The sequence below is a fragment of the Gallinula chloropus genome (assembly GCF_964237585.1).
Source record: "Gallinula chloropus genome assembly, chromosome: 2".
NCBI classification, from domain to species: Eukaryota; Metazoa; Chordata; class Aves; order Gruiformes; family Rallidae; genus Gallinula; species Gallinula chloropus.
This window is the reverse complement of record NC_140086.1, coordinates 70,427,673-70,448,379: the sequence shown is the minus strand read 5'-3', so window position 1 is coordinate 70,448,379 and position 20,707 is coordinate 70,427,673. Positions and strand designations below refer to the sequence as shown.

The 20,707-nt window shown below is 46.0% G+C and overlaps 1 protein-coding gene across 1 annotated transcript in view; it reads right to left on the bottom strand.

Moving 5' to 3' along the window:
* EPB41L4B (erythrocyte membrane protein band 4.1 like 4B) overlaps positions 1 to 14,165 on the bottom strand; it is a gene marked incomplete at its 5' end in the record, with an annotated part of 88,982 nt that extends 74,817 nt beyond the window's left edge. The window contains one exon of the mRNA XM_084280586.1: positions 13,881 to 14,165. Coding sequence (XP_084136712.1) covers positions 13,881 to 14,165 — 285 coding nt within the window. The remainder of the gene's footprint in view (positions 1 to 13,880) is intronic.
* Between the last annotated feature and the right edge of the window lie 6,542 nt (positions 14,166 to 20,707).

The following is a 20,707-nucleotide window of genomic DNA, read 5'->3' as shown; positions in this document are numbered from 1 at the left end:
TGTAGCCAAATTCAGCGAAACCACAGGTCACACACACAGGAACAAAAGCTTCACTCACACTCACTAGGTCAAAAATAGAGCCTTGGATTTCAGCAGCACTGTAATAACTCTGGTGTAACAACAGCAAAACAACTGACCATGAGATAAAGCTACGGTGGGGAAAGTAAACATTAGCCTTGAATGTGTAACAAGGGAATATTGAATAAGGAGCGATGCCATTTCAGCTAACATTCAGCAAACCGCTATAGCAACATTGCTGTGAAAGCTCAAAGGTCTGTACCCTACACACAGAATCAGAAACAAAGCTACAAAGAATAATTTTCAGTCTGAAACGCATCTGGAAATACATTTTGGTTTTACCTATTTAGACAATCAAAGATAAGAGATGGTTTGCATATCAATTTCAGGTGCTTTCACACTGGGAATATTTTTCCTGATAGTCTCAGGACATCATGGCATGCCTGCTCAGGTACCCAAACAGGGAATAAGAGACACCATAAGAATATCAGATATAGCTCAAGACCTGTTATTATTCTGAAGAGTCCATATACAGCCTGAATAAGTAACCACCTTAAAGGCTCCAAGGCAGACAAACTAATGAGATCCAAGGAGAGAGATGATGCTGAAGAGTGACAGGTTTAAAACACCTTCTTGGAAGAAGTTCTGCAGACTGAATAGGGAAGGAGAACAGATTAATTGTTCACCATGATCCTTTTCTGACCTGAAACAAATCTACAGTCCAGAAGCTATTAATTTACAAGCTATCTATATGACTAACTCTCCAATATAATTTAAAGAGTGATTGTCCAAATGATATCTAGGGAGAACAAGTTGACTACCATTTAACATCATCATAACAGCCTCAACAGAAGTTGTTCAAAGGACAAAGAAATAGAAAGAAAGCCTCTTCCAGCCACCTACCCAAAGCAAATTTTCTTAGCTAATGCAGTAGCTCTATTGGAAGCAACAGTGAAGCTGCCAGGGCTTCAGAGAGAAGGTAAAGGGAAAAAAAATACAAACAGATAACAAACTTCATACAAGTGATTTTCTGTAAATCTTTCACTCTAACAATTCCCTTTGAAAAATAATTGTTCATAAATACAGACAGTCCTGTTAGTGTTTATAAATTTGTAGCCACTTAGGCCACAAGAAAACTGTCTCCCGTTTTCTTTTCTACCAACTCAAGCACAAAAGTACAAAAAAAAAAAATTAAAATATGCATCATAAATCCTAGCTACCTCAGACATCAATTTCATTCCTTACCACCACCAGCAGTCTCACAGGAGCTACTAAGATACAAAAGTCACTTTGACTAACACCATAAATTCCTTTAGCTCTGAAACCGAAGCTGCACACTTGCCTCCTAGCACTATGGTGCCTGTTTCTGCATTTATAACCTGTCCTTTAGCCAAAACCACTCCAAGTTTATTAGCACTGCAGGTTATGTCCATGCATAGAATAGAAACAGAAGTATATTGCAGAGCACAGATTTTGTTGTCAGCCCTGCACCCAGTCTCCCACTCCCTGGTTCGTATCTCAGAGGGCTTCAGCTACCATCTAGGCAGAAGCAGAGGTTACCAGAGTTTGGAATTTCACAGAACATAGTTTTGAAGAAAAGCAGGTGACAGTCATCGAAGCAGACAAAGTGGTCACATCTTGTCCCTCTGGAACTGCACTGAATTCATATTTTGCCTTCAGGGACATTTTTTGAGCACTATAAACTGCTGTTGGATCATACAGGGTCAGTCAACTGTCCGCCTGTGTGTTTCCCGTGAGTGCTCTCACTTCGTGTACAGGACCACAGAAACAAAAAGGAGAACTTCATTCTCCATCTCACCTGTATCAGCTCCGCACCACCGACTGTTGTGCCCTTCTGCAAACCAATACAAGCAGTTTGCAGGCTTCTAAGATTCACAGAAGGAAAAGCTTTCTGCCCAGGCAGATACCAGCACTTGGGTCTGACCCAGAATTCCTGCAGGAAAGCAGACAGCACCATTTGGAGAGCTGCTCTCTGTAGGGAGAGCTCCTTGGGCCTGGGACTTTCCACAGGATCTATATTTGGTAGCTCCCACAAGTCACTTAGTGCTGCCCTAATCTTGCCAGCCCTATCCTGTTAATGAGGTTAGTGCATATGCAACAAGGAGGAATTAATATTCTTTAAATACTGCTCTATCTTCCTTGCAACCTAGCCATACGTTTGCCCTGTAGCCTGCAAAAAAACAGCTTTTCTGAAGACCTTGCTGAAGACTTTGGTATTACTTTAAAGCTCTGTCTGCCAAATTAAGAAATTACATTTGATTTCAGTAAACAGTGAGATGCCTTGGAAAACCTGAAAGCAAAAGAAATAAAGCCCATTTTGTGGACTATTATTCAAGATAGCATCTGCACTTCAGCTTGCTGCTTTCAACAGCTACTGAAAGTCACTGCGAAGCCGGAGAGGGGTTGGTCAGACTATTTTCTCTGACTGAAAAGCTTCCCGCACTCAGCTTGAGGAAACAGCTGGGGAAGGTCTCCACTACTCCTGACATTACACAAATGCTGAGAAACTGAATGCTGTAATGGGAAAAATCTGCTTTCTGAAACAAACTTTTGATTAGCAGTAGTTTCTATTTATGAAATATCTTTTTTTTTTTTCTTTGTCTGACAATTTGAGGTTATGATCACACTGGAAATGTTATCAGATGATCCGTTTGTCTCTATCAAAGGTAGAAAAAGTTCTTCAATCAGTATCTAAAGCCATAACACATGAGGGGAAGAAATCAAGGTCCCCTTTCCTGGCCATAACCATATTCTTAAAGCAAAATGGTTGCTGAAAACTGCCCAAGTTTTTTTGGTTTTTTTTTTAAACACACTTTACGATCAAATTATAAACCAAAATATGCTGGCTGTTTAATGTGAAGATACATCAAAATCCAAGTACATACTCTCATTTTACAGTTTATCTGCTGGGAAACTTCAATAGCAGCAAACAAAACCCACTTGTTTTTGTTTCACAGTGCTGAATTTTTCTATTCCCACTCCCCTCCAAGAAATGCAGTCAACTTCTGTCTATTTTTGCTGAAATACAGACAAATGCTTGAACTCTCTCATCTTCCCCATAGTTTGAAAAACATCTTTACTCTTTAAAGCCAGAAATCATGCATCAGAAAGGCTTTGCAAAAGGATAAATTTATAATGCAAATCCTGCATCAACATGCTACACAAGGAAAAGAGCAACTGTAAGCAATACTGACAATAGAAGGAATGGCTTGGAGGAGTCAAGAGGAAAACAAAGCAAGTAACCTGATGTTGTTTCCAATTCTAAATTTAAGAATACTGTAAGACTATGCGTTGTGTATTTCCTCATAGACTGATGTCCTAAGAAATATCAAGCACTTCTCATGAACTACCAAAATCCATCAGTAAAGAAAGAAAAGTATTTCCCCTCCAACTGCCCACTGTTTGCAACAAACATTTTGAGTACTGTGGCAAAGGTTTTGATGCCCCAAAGATTCCCCCAGTTTCACACTTAAAACCAAGGGCTCAGTTCCCTATTTTACAAGTTTTGCAACAGTTCATCCACCAGAAAAAAAAGCCAGCTGTGAGATATTTTGAGGAGGAGAGCGATGGGAGAGCAGAAAGACAGGTATATGACAGCATAAGCAATGAGTTTAAAGGAGAAGAGGGAAAGTGCTGCATTTAATGGCTTCACCAGCCTCTGTAAAAGGAACGAGCTATCTTAGTATAGAGGCCCATCAAGAAAACCCATCAAAATTAACATCTTCTGATTAGCTGGAAGTCAAGAACAGAACTCCAATGCGCTGCGGAGAGCTGGGCCCAGAACTAATTGTGCAAGGCAGGCCCTGGGCACACACAGAGCCACCCCACTGCCAGGCGTCCCAAGCTGCAGCTCCTAGCACGGCCTGGGCAAGTGGGACTCATGGAGCCACCCTGGAGCAGGGCTGGCTGGGAACGCTCCTCCTCAGAGAAAAGGGATGTCAGTAACAAGTAAGAAAACGCCCTGCCACCATCTCCTGGCTGCTGAACAGCAGGGAAAAGAACTAAATCAAGCTGAACACAGAAAATAGCAGGAAGAGAGAAGAAAGGAAGCAAAAATCTTTTGCACAACAAGCAAGTTATATTGCTGCTCTATTAAACCAGCTCTTCCCTCCACAAAGCTACAGCAGGGTGTCTGAATTCACAGACACTTATCGGCATCCACAGATCACAACATAAGAGAAGTGGATACTGCCCACTGGACTTCACACTTCCAGGGTGCTGCCCATCCTAGCGATACGACCTATTTTGAAGAACACCACCCCTCTTCCCTTACTTGCTTAATTCAAAGAGATAACAGGCTCATCATTCATCATGTCTCAAAGCAAAGCACTCATGGAAGGTTCATTATTCAGGAAGAATTTCTACTCAGTAAGTAGCCTGAATATAAAACCCCCATACTGAGGATTTGCATCTCTGCTGAATAGCCATCTTTGTTGTACCACAATTGTACACAGTGCTGGCATTTTCAGATCTGCTTATAAAAATGGAAGTTCTTGGGTTTGGTCTTTTTACATAAATGCAAGCCCTCAATTTAAAATCATACCATATCACAGCTCTGGGAACCACTAACAAGGTATGAAAGAGATTACAGCAACAGAAAACAGCCTTGACCAATTCTGGATAGAAACAAGGGAGGATGAGGAAAAAGCACAAAAGAACTGCTCCTTTTCTCAGAAAATTTGGAAAACACTCACTCGTACAGTCAGGGCAGGTAACATTTCAACATAAGTAATTTTGTTTGGACTTAACACCAACAAAAAAGATGTGATGCAGTTAGCATGTTTATTTTATCCATCAGTATTAAAATACGAATTTGTTCACAGCCTATGACAATGTTAAAGTTCAACGCAGCCAACCGAAATCGCTTACTGCCTAACACATAACCTCACAGAGTGAAACGTACACAGTAGGAGAATTTAAACTTAAAAGTGAGAAGTGGCTTTCTTGTTTAGTCTTGATTCAGGCAGAAAAAGAAACCGGTGTTTCCCCAGCCAAGTCTGCTAAGCCACGAAATTCCTCTCAAGTCTACTTTTTTGAATATATAGCACACCAATGAAAGTAACACCTACAATCAATTACTACTAGTACTGCAAGGAACTGCTGTGAAAAGCATTATTTTTCCAACAGCCACAAAGTAATTCATCTTTGGGTAAGTTAACCTTTGAAATAATGTTGTAGTCTACAGTAATTTAATTACAGGTCACAGTCCCTAAGTTACAACACTATGCTTTCCTACCTATGTATTTGATACTGTTACATTCATACAAGTCCAGGTTCTACAAAAGAAAGGACTCCTGTAGAGTTACTTATTGTATTTCACAAACATTAAACTGGATTCTCCATTAGGTTTTCCAGTCTCTATTTATCACATAAACTGCACCACATATATTAAAACCATGAAACACAGTAACATCTCAATTCAATGTGTTTGTTGGTATACTAGATAAAAAAAGATGACATTTGGTATTTGTTTGGATAAACTGTGGTTCCATAACAACAAGGAAGGAAAATAATCTGAATCTGTACAGATCAAAAAATAAACAGCCAATATAAATTAACTCTTAATATTTGTCACACTTTATAGCTGGAGTCTGAATTTAAAACTTCCAACAAATATTTCAAAATAATCTCATCACAACATAGCTAATGGTCCAGGACATTTTTAAATTGAAATGTAGAAATAAATGGAAATATCAAGTCAAATGAAGAGCAGATGGTCACTCTAAACACTTCATTACCCTCCAACCCTTTTATTTCCATTGCAGAAAGAAAAAAGAAAAAAAGAACATTTACCACACTCTGCATTGGAAAGCAAATACTAAAACCCCCATTCGTTTCTCAAGTAAGTTAAAATAGAAACCCAGCAATACCGTACATAAACAGTTGTCAACTCCATCATTCCAGAAAAAAAAACAACAACAAAAAACTACTTGTACTTATCCTTCTATTCTACTTTGCAAAGGGTCTACAAATTCAATGACATATGTTCTCCCTTCTTTTTTCAACCTCCTTCCCACACCAGTTGAGTTTTCAGGTCCATTTTGGTAGTCTCATATGAAACCATGCATTTTTAAAGCGTGGATGTTTTAACCTTTGAACTAACTATTTCACCAGTTGCCACCAACGTTCCTCTGTCTGCCTGGCGTCTGGGAGCACCTGGGACAAGCAGCCACCTGGCCCTGACACCCAGATTCCTCTACTAGCCAACCTGAGTGAATGCACTGCTGAGCCGGCCACAGACCTGGCCACAGCTGGGAAACAGCTTTTTCATGAGGAAGGGGCATTTCAAATTTCTGGCAACTGCAGAGAACCACGGAAGTGATCTAACCTGGTAGGAGGGAACAGGACAGAGAACGATGCTCGAGGCCCAAACTAGGAGGAAGCAGACCTCTATCACTCTTTAAAGTGTCTCCCAGAAGACATGCTCAGCAGTGAACTGTTTCACAGTTTCTGCAGCTGCTCCTGGGATGCAAAGAAAACGGCTTCTGCAGGGTGGGGGGGGGGGGGGCGTGGGGGGCGTTTAAAGACATTTACAGAAGGGCTGCGAGAAGCAGGTGAGAAAGGAAAGCACACACAGAGAAGCAGGGGAAGAGATAGCTGTCCCCTCAGTTTCTGAAGAGAACTTGATAGTGCATCCCATACTTGGGGCACTTCCTAGTTTCTTCACTGTTTCAGCCTGACAGAATGACGGAACAACAGAACTGTAGAGGTTGGAAGGGACCTCTGGAGATCATCTAGAGCAGCAGAGCACTGGGTGCACATTGCTCCCCCTCCATCCCCCGGCAGGATGGATGGGCAGGAGAACCGGCAAACCGGGGTGGAGGAAGGGCAGTGTGCTGGGACAGCCCAGGGAGAGGGGAACAAGGACAGTACTCGTGACTGAATATACACAAACAGGGATAACACAGAGCTCTCACGCCAACAACAACCCACACTCAGATCACCCCACACACACCTCTCCCCACCAGGCCCCTTTTATGGGGGCGTGATGTCATGTGGTGCGGAAACCCCCATGGCCAGCTCAGCTCACTCTGCTGGCTCCTTGTGAGAATTCACTCTGGCCTGGCCAGAACCAGGACAGCCCCTGCTAAAGCAGGTTCACCTACAGTGGGCTGCATTGGACTGTGTCCAGGTGGGCTTTGAAACTGTACTGTCTTCTGCAATCCCAACAAAACTAGTCCTCTGCTTGCTTGCTGTTCTATATGGGCTGCTCTTCCCAAGCCTTTTGGCTTACATTCCCTACCTCCTAAGTACTTTTTTTTTTAAAAAAAAAAAAAAAAACAAACCACACATACACATTCTTTTTCCTCTTTAGGACTGCTACACTAAGAGCCTGAAGCTATAGATTTACTACTCAGCAATCTAGTCTGGAACACAACCACACAGGCAAAAAAATCCCAAACATATTAGCTGTACACAAAACAAACAGTTATTTTCTAACTCTGACGAAAGTTTCCTTCTGATTGACTATCTCCACTTCAAACCATGGTGGTTTTCTGAGTTTCTCCACTGTTATGATTGTGTAGTTAAGTCCAGTGCAAACAGCTGGTACTGAAATGCATTTTTGTGCTAAGAGGCCCAGCCCCATCGGCATTTCACATGGTTACTTTCCTAAGCATAGCTGTGTTCTAATCCATTGTAAAAAGGCTTCCGAAAGAATGCATGTAACCGTCTTATCCTCTCCCCATCTCTTCAAACACATAAGCTCTCCAGAGAATTAGCACCAGGTGCTCATACTTTTGTCTCTGCAGAATGCTTCTCCCATCGCTGGGTTTCTCCCCCTCACCGGTTGTCAGTCCTTTGCAGCAGAGATCCTGTTATCCTGTCTTATCTGTATTGCATTGAAAAATGGTATTTGCTTCCATAAACAACCGGTGGAACTCACTCTAAAGCAGAACGTATCTAACAGACGCCAAAACAAAACACTGTTGGCTGTCTCCCTCTTTCACTACGTACTGTGGAAATGTCTTTCACCTGCTGCAGATTTATTGGGGACGTTTGGTGAGCGTGTCAAGGGCTTAAAACTTCCCCTCCTCCCTCAAGAGCCTGTCACATCACGCATTTCTGAAGCGCAGCTGCAGTCACACGCGCGCACCCCATCTCGCTCCTACTTCCCTGGGGCTGCCTACATCTCTGGCTGTTAGTGCGTGCTCCTGCCACCTCTGCTACTCGCCCACCTTCGGTGCGCACAGCAGCGCGACAGAGCACCAGCAACACGCGTAAAGGCAACTGCCAGAAGGCAACACTCGGAGCTCTGGCTACAGTCACTTGATCAGAGCTGTAAGGTAACGCGGAGGCATCCAAACATGAGCTGCAGAAGCAAACCACCCAACTCCTCCTAAAAACGGAGCTTGATTGCTTTATGGAGGGGAGTACAGGCGCTGGTGCCCACAGGACTTCATGCACACGACAGGCCTTTCCTATGCTGCAAATAGGCTTTTAACATTTTTCCTTGTTTTATGTACCTTAATTTTATGTTGTTGAAAGGTAACTTCTGCATAAAGAAGGCACATTATCAATTTCCTAAGTGATAAAAGCTTTAAAGAATAACAAATTACGTTCTGCAACTGATATAATGCTGCTGTTTTGGGGTGGGGTGGAGTAACTCCTCAGTTAGGAGAACAACTTGAATGTGCCTACACGCGCATTAGTGCGCTTCTCTGGAGTTAATATACCTGAAATGTCATTAGGAAATCATGTGTGATGCACAAGAAAGAAATAACGAGTTCTACTTCTCTCCTGATATTTATAACTTTTATCAAGTCAAATAGGCTAAACAATAATCACAGCTAGGTGATGGCTACTCAAGAGTTAATTTAGCATTTACACTTCATGTAAGGAAAATTTGATATTTGGCTTCTATGCTGTGTTCACCTTACTCAGACAAGAAAAGGCTACAACACATAGAAGATTAGAAAAGGGTATTGAAGAACATTTACTATCCCTACCCTGAAGTGTTTCCATAGCAGCCGAAACAATTATTAAAACAGATACATCGAAAGGAAGGCAAAGAAATAATACAAAAGCTATCCATCTGAGAACAACTCAGACCTATATTTGACTTGTTCGTTAATTTAATCATTAAACATCACCTACTTTCTAATACATCACATTGTAACAACATTCATAGCAGCACAGAGATTTTATGACAGCAAAGAGAATTTTAGAAAGGAATATTTATGACAGACAACACATTGACTGCTGTGGTTTCATGTCACTGAAGATGTGAGGTATCCTTTATCGGCTTTGCAGGATGAGGATTTCCACAGTACAGTAAGCTTACCACTTGTTCCCTCGTATTTATCCCACTTTGATGAAAAACAAACCAACAAAAAAACAAACCCAAGAACCCCCTACATGTCTTCCTTCCTCTCCTGCTCTCCCCCAGCTTATCGCGGTATACTGTAGCACTAAGGGACATTAATTCCTGCTACTCTGGACAGTCCCACCAAAAATTCATCTTTCATATCCTACCTATAAGCTTTCTTAAGATGTACTGAATTAGCCATCAGACTTGGGTTTTAGAAATGCTAGCAACCACGTAAAGTCAACAAAAATTTGGGGTTTTGGCCTTACCTGAAAGCTACCTAAAGACAGTTTTGTTTACATATTAACTAGGAGGCATCCTCATTGCTGCATAAAAGTCAATGCTCTTTCCCCACATTCTTTACGTAAGAACACAGCATCACCCACAACCAGTTTTTCTTTCATTGAAGTCCTGAGTCCTCCAGAAAAGAAAAGAGGCAAGACTGTTTTGACAGCAGCAAGCAAATGGCAATCTACCAACAGCTGATTGATTTGTTTAGAGTTTGTAACAGTGGAAGTGAAGATGGGTCTTTCTCAGAAGAAACACACCGATACCCATGTGAGAGGAAGGAAAGGATGGTTTCAGTTAAGTATTTTTCTCCTCGCTCCATTCTTATAACCAAATTTCAGATACACAGACCTGTGTTGCCAGGTCAAGAGGAAGTAACGACACCATTTATGCTCCCCTTCCCATGGGAAATCACCCCACAGCAGCAGAACTGGTTGACTGCCACTCACTGCTATACAAGAGATGAAACCTTAACAGCATCTCCCATTCAGCACAGGGCCCTGAGGAGTTCACGGGTTTAAAAAGCCATCCAGTGCATTATTCTATTTAGAAAGAGGACTTTCAAAGTACACAATCCTTGCCTTAAGAGCGAACAGAAAAGCCAGTATCATTAAGCAATCCTTCAAATTTCATGCAAGAAGCTGAGTATAGAAACCATTATCCAGGGGAACCTACGGTGCTCAGAGTAATTTTATGTTTACATTTGTACGGGGACAGCCAGGTAGGAAGCAAACCCAGGCAGGCTGGAGGGCACCTCCAAGGGAAAGACTGCACAGCACCTTGGGAAGGCAGGCTATCACAGAGGGTAGTCCGAGGGCAGAGGTCATGCAGGAGAATGAATGAAGTGCAAAATGCCCAGAAAGCAGCAGGAGTGGAAATGCAGATAAAAGGAAGGTGACTCTGGCCACAATATTGCCCTACAGCCCAGAGGAGGACTGGCTAAGGAAGAACTTGGAGATCACGGTAGGTCTCTACTTTTGTTACCAGCATGAGCAGGCAAGAGCTCATGATGTGCAGATACTATCTCATAAAGGAGAATGTTAACCCCAAAGATAGCTATCAACCTACTGACGCAGGGCTTATTTTTCCACCACCAGCAGCCCTCATATTCAAGAAAACTTGGGCAGAACCCGGCACATTTAACCATGACAAAAGTTTCAGGGTTTTAATATTACTTGAATATGTTGAAAAACCCAAAACAAAACAACAAAACCAGTAAGTCAAAAAACCCTGAAACATTTTTTCTACACCAGGTCAATCTTCTGTCACTCCTTCACACAAATAGACCCTGTGGTCTTTCAAGTCTAATAAAACTTCCAATTACTTCTAAGTGAAGTCTTAGGTAGCAGCCTAAACAGTTGTAATTGCAAGAGTATCGTGTCCTAATATCAACAAGTTCAGTTTTCCACTGGAAAGACATATGTAATGTTAGCAGGTAGTAAAAAGAACATATTTTACAAATGCCAGTATCTGCTGAAATAAGTGCTTGTGGATACAATCAGCAGCACAGTGAAATTCTCTATTATCTACATACTTGACTTCATGAGTAAGCTTCTCACTGGTGATGAAGCCCACACTCCCTCCCTTTACAGACAACTTGAGCTGAAATGGGGAGAAATCACCATACACTTTTTTTCAATACAAATGATGCTACTCAATTCATTCAGGTTAATCAGTCTAGTACCACAGCTTCAGAGTATTAAAGCACACTCTGTTTCAGGCCCCAACTCCATAAAATCTAGAGCTGCACAGCTCAGGAAACTTCACTGCTCAACTTCTATAAATGGTGCAACGCCTCTTTCAGTTTTTCCAACTCTTGGTGTGGGTGTTATTTTCCATGAAAGAAAAGAGAAGAAGCTTGAAGAGCAGATATGCAGTTCAACAGAACAGCTTTTAATCCGCAAAACATTAACAGCTATTATGTCCTCCAGAGTCCTTCACCAGACTAGGGATTTAAGTGAAAATAAGTACCAACTTCTCACCCCATCTTTGGACAAACAAACTACAACCACCACATGCACAGCTCGTGGTCTGAAAATGCTGACAGCCTAGTAGGCTTCATTTGGAGGTCAAATGCAAGCAAGAGCATTCCACAGCTGCTTTACTGGACTAAACAGATGCTTCCATATATTTTCAATACTCGGGTTCTTTAGAAGAGCGTCATTACCTCATTTCCCGATGCTTCAAAAAAAATCAGACTGTCTTAAACAGGCTCTACAGCAAAAGCCAGGCTCTGATAAATCAGAGGGAGTATAACCTTAAGCAAAATATTTACTGTGCTTATCAACATAGAGCTCTATAAGTAAGTCCTCAGCGCGCTGATAACATTCATCAAGGCTTCTTTAGAAAAGATTTGTCAGGAGGACTGCAGCAAGTTGTTAAGGAGAAGGGAGGAAAGGAAATATTTTAGGATTTCCAGTATCTGAAAATGCACGATTTACTCCATAAGGCAAGGCAGGCCTCGTAATTCTGCAGCAAGTATCCCTAGGTGGCTCCATTCACATGCTTCTATGTTCACTTGTGAGAGTCTTACTCCATCTCTTCAATTTCTTTTAAGCTGAAACCACGGGGTTGACAAATTCCATGTTTTAGTGAAATTATGCCAGTATATACAGATAATTATTCATATGACAGGCACCTAACAAGATGCAAGAGGTACTTTGAGAAAAACAAACCCACCTTTTTACACTACCTGAGATTAAAAAGCACACAATTTATCGGGTTGTTAACACTCATTATTAGTAAATCCCCCACCTGTTTTTGTTTAATAGCCGGTGGTTATTTGGGTTGGAACGGAAAGAGGATTAAATGTTACTCAGATACGATAAAATTCCACACTATTACACGGAAAACTTGGTTTTCAAGAGGGAGGGAAAAGGTCAGAAAAGAAGGACAGGTGCTAAGTATTTAGCAGCTGCGGGGAACAAACGCCTGGCAGAACGCAAGCTCTGTAATTTAGTAAAACACACCGTCCAGCCTCCTTTAAGAGAGGCAAGGGGACGCCCAACACCTACAAACACGACCCAACTCTACCAAGCAGGCAAACAGAAACCCACACACCGAGCTCCGCAGGCCGGCACCGTCCCTTCCTCATTCCTCCAGCACGGCGGCAGGAGGGAAAGTTCAGCGCCGGCACCGTCAGAGCACCCGCCCGATCCCCGGCCCCCCGCCGCCGCCAGAAGCCCTGGCGGCCCGACCAACCCCTCACGGCCCACCGCTGGAGGGCGGGCGGCAGGACCCTCGGGGGCCGGGCCGGGCGTCCCCCGGCCCCGCGGCCCTGCAACCGGGCGTCCCTCCCCACACGGAGCAGGCGCTTGCCCGGGACGGGGGCAGCGCCTCAGGCATCCTCCGAGCAGAAAGCAGGCTGTGCGCGGCTTCGAGTCGCACGCCGGAGTGAAGCCCCCGCAGCGCTTCAGCCAGCCCCGCTCGCCTCCCTCCGGCAGAAGGGTGGTGGGGGCGTAGGGAAGCAAGAAATCAAGAGGCGGCGCCCCCGCCGGGCTCCAGCCGCGGTGGGCGCAGCGCGGCCTCGCCCCGTTCCCCCTTGCCGGCGCCACAGGTGCTGCCTGCGGGGTTAGGGGCGCCCGGGCCGGCTGCAAGGCGGAGGACGGCGAGGTCAAAGGCACCGCTCCCCCCGCAGAGGCTCAGCGCCCACCCGCCCCGTGGCACGACGTGGTTCCCCCCCTAAGGCCGGCGCTGCTGCCCGGAGGGGTCTGCGGACAGCTCCGCTCCCCGTCCGCAGCAGCCGGGCGGACACAGAGGTAGCGCCCCGCACCACGGGGGCGGCCCCTCCTGGGAGAGGGGCCGCTGAAGGCACCGCCGTGAGGGGCTGTTATTTTGTCAACGGCGGGGGAGGGGGGGTGGTGGTGGGGGCGAAGGAAAGCAGGTGTCCGCCTCCACACTGGCTCCGGGGAAAGGGAAGAAGGACGCAGACGGCTTCAGCCGGCAGAAAGGGGGCGGGCAGCGGGGGGCGAGCGGAGCGGCGGTCGGTCATGGCGGGGAGGCACGCCGCGTACCTGGCAGCAGGTGCACGCAGGCGGGGACGGCCGGCGAGGACGCCCGCGGAGGCCAGGAAGCAGCTAGCGAGGCTTGCCCGGAGAACGGCGCGTGTTGTGTAGTCGTCAGGGGGGGCGGGCGGGGGGCGAACGCAGGTGCCCGTTACGAGGAAAGGGGGAGCGATGCGGAGGAGGGAAGAAGATACATGCAGGCGCCGTTTCGCAGGCAGGGGAGGCAAGTGCACGTTACTCACCGGCAGCTCCACGTTGACTTCGGTCCCGTCCAGGAGGAGAACGCGGCACTGCAGTACCTGCTTACTGCCGCCGGCCGCCGGGATGTGGACGGGGGCTCCGGCGCTGTGCACGACCCCTCCGGGGTGCGGTGAGGAGGGGAAGCCTCCTGAGCCGACGGCGGCGGCGGCTCCTCGCAGACCCCCGTCCCGTTCGTCCCCCTCGCCGCCGAGCCCACCTCGCCCGGCTCCTCGCCCGTAGCGCTGCATCGACCGCCGGCCAAAGGTCCTGCGCAGGAACCGCAGCATCCTGGGGGCGCCCTGCCCGGCCGCTCACACCCCCGAGCCCGCAGCTCCGCGCCCGGCCCCACGGCGCCTCCCAGAGCAACGCAGCAGCGCCGCCCGCCGGGAGCCAGCCCGCGCCGGGCGCCGGCCGGCCCGCCCCTGCCGCCCGCTCCGCCCTCTGCAGCGCCGCCCGCCACCGGCGGGGCGGGGCGGGCCGCGCCGCGGTCTCTCCTGCCGCCGCTGAGGCGGGGGAACGCGGGCGGCGGGTAGGGGGAGCTGCTGAGGCGGGCGACCAGAGGCCACCTGTGGTGGCGGTCGCGGTGCGGTCGGGGCGTTCGCCTTCGGCTCGCCGGCTCCTCGCTCCTCAGTCGCGCTCGCCGTCGGTCGCGGCCCCGCAGCGCGGCGGGGGGAAGCGCTGCGCTGTTCTTCCAGCAACTGCCCCGGCTCCGCGGCGGCCGGAACGGCCGTTGGGGCGGCGTCTGCGCGGTGGCTGCCCCTCGCCACCGCCCCCGGGCCGGGGAGGGGAGAGGAGCGGCGGGGCGGGGGCGCTGCCGGTTTCACCTGCGGGGGCAGGGGCGCCTCTCGCGGCCGGGCCCGCCGCCTCCGGGTGTTTCTCTCCGCTCCGGGAAGCGGCCCGCCGGGACCCACCGCCCGGCCACGCAGCCGTGGCGGGACGGGGGGCGGCCCGTCCTTCGCGCCGAGCTCGCTGCTCTGTCCCACACCTCCGCCCCGCGTCTTTCCCCGGTCTGCCGCATCCGCCCCTTCGGACGGGAACCGAGGAAGTGAGCAGCGAATTAAAAACCCACGAAGGACGCGGCCAGAAGGACGCGTCTCGCTTGTGGTGGGGGAGGCCGGAGCGGCGGGACCCGCGGGGAGAAGGAGGAGGAGGAGAGGAGGAGGGTACCTCACCGCCTCTCCCGCCGCCACCGCCTCCCTCCTTTGCGCACAGCCTCGCCTGCCCGGCGGGTGGGAGCGCTCCCGCGCTTGCCTCTGCGCTCGCCGTGGCCTGGGTGTTTGGGGAAAGAGGAGGATGTAGTCCCGCGGGACCCTCCGGCTCTTCCCTGGGAGGGGGGGGTTTGCCGCCTTTCCTTTCCGCGGCCGTGAGCACGGGTCTGTCGGTGTGCCACCGCAAACCTGCGGGTGCGAGCACCCACGCCGCCTCCGCCAATAAGTTCAATATTGATGTGTCCTGGCTCGGGCGGGAGAGCCGCTGCTGAGCTGGTGTGTGTGTAAAATACCGGCCGCGAATCGTGTCCTGCAGAAATAATCGGTGGGGCTGATCCCATCACCCCGCGGCCAGGTGTGATCTAAGGGGCTTTGAACTGAATTTGCTGCTTCAGGATTTTTGTTTGTTTGTTTGTTTGTTTTCTTTTTCCCCTGCTGTCGATTTATTTCCCCTAACCTTGCTTCCAGGCCGGTTTACACAGGCACTGTCCTATTAGGTATTCGGGGAGCCTGCCAAAATGTCTCAGCTTCTCATTTTTTATTGAGACTTGATAGTATTAGGTAACTGCCTCCTGCTTGTGCATCCTTTTCCGTGTTTCTTCAGGGCACTGTATCAGGGCTTGAAGTGGCTCATCAGCCAAGACCGTCACTAAACTGCATGATCTTTGGCAGGGGCGTATCTGCAAACCTGTGCTGTACAGCTGCCTGAAAGAACTTTTATAGGAACAGAGTGGAAAGGTGCTCATCTTTGCCTGCTAATGTTCAAGAGTGAACCCTTATTATAGATTTATTTTAAGTGGTTTGTTGGGTTTTTTTGAGCAGAATTTGAATTTTCTTTCAGGTCCCAAAGGGTGCAGCATATGCACCTGGGGGTTCTTTCACAGTTACCTTGAACACTCTGAAGATACCACAGTCCTACACAGCTCTTTTGCATACCATAAGCAACACAAATCTTCTTAAGGGCTGGAAATTCAGCAAAAATACTATTGTCTCCTGAGGTAGCTACAACAGTTCTGATGTAAAGGAGAGCAGGGTGGGAGGGAGGTCTGGCATCACTCAGGACTGGACCGAGAAAGCCTTTTGCAGCGCTGAGAAGGTTCTTTACCCAGCTGTGAGACTTCAGCCCTTTGTCTTTCTCAACTTTTGTCATGAAGACAGAAGTCTGACGTTTCCCAATAGGAAAGCCTAGGCTTGCTTGACTTGCATTAGCAGCCCCCAGGATGCAAGCCAGTGGCCATACCCTGGGGGCAGTGCTATATTTACAGAACCAACCACCACAGAGATGCTGAGGTCCCATTCAGTCCCATATTAAGCAATATGAGATAACACTCATGGTAAAGGATCTTCTGGAAGGAGCTGGTGGTGGGAGGAAATAAAGCTACTCTTGGAATAAAACAGTTCCACCATTATTTTGTCTCATGTTCCCCAGCAGAGTTATCTTTATCCCTGAAACAACAGCCTTGAGCATCTGTAGGTGCTGAGGATGCCATGATACATTTATTGGAAGGTGAGAGGTATTTAAACTAGTATTTACATTTGGGTTTTTACTTATGTTCCACCCATCTACATCCTCTTTTGATTTTCAGGTGGGCAAGCCCTAAAGTGATTGTGTTGGTTGTTACCTCTGCTTTACAGTTCCTTCTCAGAGTGTCTGCTTCTTGCTTGCTTTCTAGTGAGACAGAGAAGCAGAAACTGCTGTGGTCCTCACCTGTGCTGTAGTTAAGGGCTTTACTTTCAAATCTTTATTAAAATAGCCCTCCACTACAACATCTGCCTCCCAAGCAGAACTCCTGTCTCACCATGAGTCATGATTTGATCACTGCCACAGGAAAGGTGGTGAACCATTTGTACTAACTCCTATCATAGCCCTGGTAGCAATCTCTGCAAGTAACCAGCCTTACAGGTGTTTTTTGCCCTAATGCTGAATGCTGTGTAAATAGGAGAGTGTTTATCAAAGTCCTTACTGAGATTTACATAGCAGCAGCAGCAGCGGGATGGGATATCTGTAACCGCTGGCAATGTTATTGCTGGTCATGGCTAAATAAGAAGAGTGTGACAAGCACTTTATTCTTGCCCTTTCATTCAGAGTTTTGGATTTATTCAGATCTTGTCTGCTTGCTTTTTTGAAAGCTTGTTAATGGAGGCAGCCACCTGATGGGGATGGGGAGCGAACCACTGACGTTGCCGTGAAGGGACATCTCCCACTCTGGGTACACACGCGCTGCCCGGACACCAGAGACCTCTTCCTTCCTTTACTTTCTGTCAGGTTATGGATTTTTCCTGGCCTGCCAGGCTTTCACTGTCTGCAAAGGAAGGATCTAAATTTAATTTGTGTGCAGCTAGAGTTCCTTTTCCTGCACTTTTGAAGAAATTGTATCTTTACTGAGTAACTTAAGCAAGCTTATATTTTGAAAGCTTCTGGCGGGATATGGTTTTTTACAGTCATTACTAAAGGGAACTCACATAAATGGATTCAAAGAACAAGTGTTGGTGTGAGCCCAAATGTCTGTGTTAATAAAACCGGGCGGGGGGGGGGGGGGGGGAAGAAACTTGAAGAGTTACAACATACCCAAAAAGCTCAGGCTTTCACATACAAATTGATTGGGTTTTGTTTTCCAAATTTACAAATGAAATTAAACTGTTTCGTCAGAAATTCATTAAAGGGGATACTTTAAAGCATGAGCATTCATTGGATTACAACATTCCTGTAGCAGTTGGCAGTCCTGCCTTTATATTGCCCCAAAGCATGTCAGTTATATGAGCAGGCTTTAATGTCACTGTTTTCCAGGGTTGCTTTATATACAGAGCAAGAATAAAATGCAAAGATAATTCTGAGTTACACGGCTAAGAATAATTTGCATTTCAATGCCAGCTCTCAGCTAGAGAGATCCCAAAGCCCTTTCCTTACAAAGAAAAAGAGGGGAAAGAGTAAATTGTATCTAGAACTATTTCACCAACACTGAAATGCAGCAGCTGTTTAACAGCAGAGAAGAGTACTAAGAACCTCTTACACAGTTGTAATGGAAATATGAATTGGGATAGGCAGAAGCTTATTATGCAGATTGCATGGTCACAATGCTGGGGCTAGTGGATGTGTGCCTGCAAAAGGTACTGCAGGACCATAGGTAGTCAGGGCTTTCCTTTCTAATCCATCAACCATCTCCTCCCAAGTGTTACAGAAGAACTGCATTAGGAAAGAAATTTAATACCTCTCCATTTGGAACAATACCAGTGTTACAGCAGGAATTAATTTTGGCAGCTATTGCTGTTCATGTTAATCCTTATATTCCGGAAAAGAAATTTTCTTTTTTATTTCTGTCAGAATAAATAAAAGAAGTAATTCACTGGAGAATAAGCGTGTCTGCTCAGAGGAGTGTTCTTGCATAGCCAGAGAGTTTTGTTGATAAGGAGGTAAGAGCAAAACCCTTTCTACAGAAAATCTACAGAAAATTTTTCTTGCTGAGTGAACACTTTGCAATGTCTCCCATCCACCTAATAAGAAGGTTCCATGTGACTTAATCAGATAATTCTTTCCTTTAGTGAGGAGTTTATCAAGTTTCTTCTGACCTCAACGCATAGAAATTATTTATATTCAAAGCTACAATTAGGTTTAAACCAATAACAGGAAAGGTTTTCAGTGCTGTGTTAAATTGCAGAGATACCAGATATTCAGCTGAAAAATCGAGGCATCTTTCCGCCACTTTGATTTCAATCTTAGGGGAGACTAGAAGATTGCTCAGAGTATTACCTATAAACAAACATCACATGATGGAACTGTTTCCTTGAAATATTTTCTATCAGTAATTATGTGCTTTTTAATTATATCTCTACTGAAAAGAGAGATCCATGGCTTCTTGTGCTGTGCAGGAATTAATAAACCCTGAGTTTTGCAACCCATATCCCTTCGACTGACCCGGCGGTGTTGGATGGTGCCTTGCTGTATAGGTATGGTGGGGCAGTGAACTGGTTGTGAAAACTGCCAGACTCATTATCTCTTGGGCTGTTTCAGAGTCAGGGAACAAAGGATGGAAGGAGGACAGAGCACTAGTGCTTGCAAGAGGAGGAACTCCTTGGAGACAAACTAGTCAACAAATGTAGACTGAAAGATTGAACCATCAAGTTTAAATATTAAAAATTTTTTAAAATGCAGTCCTTTTGTATTCCAATTTGTACACTTACCTTCTCTACCACAGGCTTTTCTGAAAGCTGAGGGACGTGGAACCAAGCTGTTGAGTTATTACAAAGTTGCTTCATAAAGTAGAAGTGTGCAGTAGCTGTTGTTTTTTTTTAGAAACTGCATTTTTCTAGGCATTAATCAGCTCATTTTAGAATAGAAAATGAATATTAATTACAATGTAGTCTGTGTGTCTCATAACCCAAGTATAAAATGAAATACCATCTACTTCCCCCAGAACAGGAATCTGCCACAAAAGTGGAACCTGCATTGATGCTCACTGAGGAAGATGGAAGGAGGGCCGAGTCACTTATTCAGCCCCACAGCATGGCTTTTCATGTCTGTTGTATGGCATGTCAGTGGGGAAGCGTACAGTCCTCTCCTGTGACTTTAGCTTCCAAGGTTGGTTGTCAGACACAAATCAAAGTTCATTGTACATTAAAAATTCCATGGTATGGTTGGAGAGCAGCATCTTTTCACAATGTAGGACCAGTAGGGGAAAAATATTTTGAAGTTGTTAAACGACTTAACAGCTACTTGACCACTTGAGTTTTCTGACAGGCTGCTTTCCTGCTGAGTGTGGGAGGTGGGGGGTGTTTGTTTCCTAAGTACAGCACCAACGGAAGGAAATCTTTTCTGAATCCTCCTCTCCTTCCTCTCCTCCATCAAATATTAATATGTACACAGACTGTCCACAGACATTCCTTCTTGCTCAACACTTTCCTCTTACTGCCATGCACTGTGCTTTGCACAGTGTCCTGTGCCCTCTTGCACTGATGGTGTCAGACTGCTCTAATGATCTTCTCAGGCTGTTTTCTTTCTCTGGGCACATACACACATTTCTATTTAAGTTTTTTTTTTATTCTCTCTAGATCCTCTGTCAGATGATGGCAGTGTAAGTTGGAGAGATGCTAGACTGCAGAAAGGGCCATGGTGCTACCGAGTGTAGAAAAGGGCTGTCCTCATCTATCTCTTGAGATCTTTCCATGCTTATGGCAATCTACCAGTTGAGTCACCGGGCAAAACTTCTGGCAAGTTTGTAGAAGCCCTTTCCCAAAACCAAAATTAAAGTGATGTAGACTGGCTGGAGCATGCAGAGAGATCAGAAGGATCCTCCTTACATCAGTGGAAGGAAATCTCTATCCTGTGAATTTCATCAGGAGGAAAGGTGGTGGGTCCCAAGAACGCAGAGAAAATTATTTATCTTTCTCATCTTTCAAAAGTCAAACAAAGACACAAAAAGACATGTTCTCTGTAAAAAACAAACATCAAAGGGCATTTGATGAAGGACAGCTTCTGCTCAGAAGGCATCATTGTATAATGACATACAGCAAAGTGCTGGGTACCACATCTTGATCAGGAAAAGTTAAAAAATTTATTAGTGTCATATAATATCATATGCATCCTTTATATGTATTTTTAATGATATTTTCATAATATCATAATA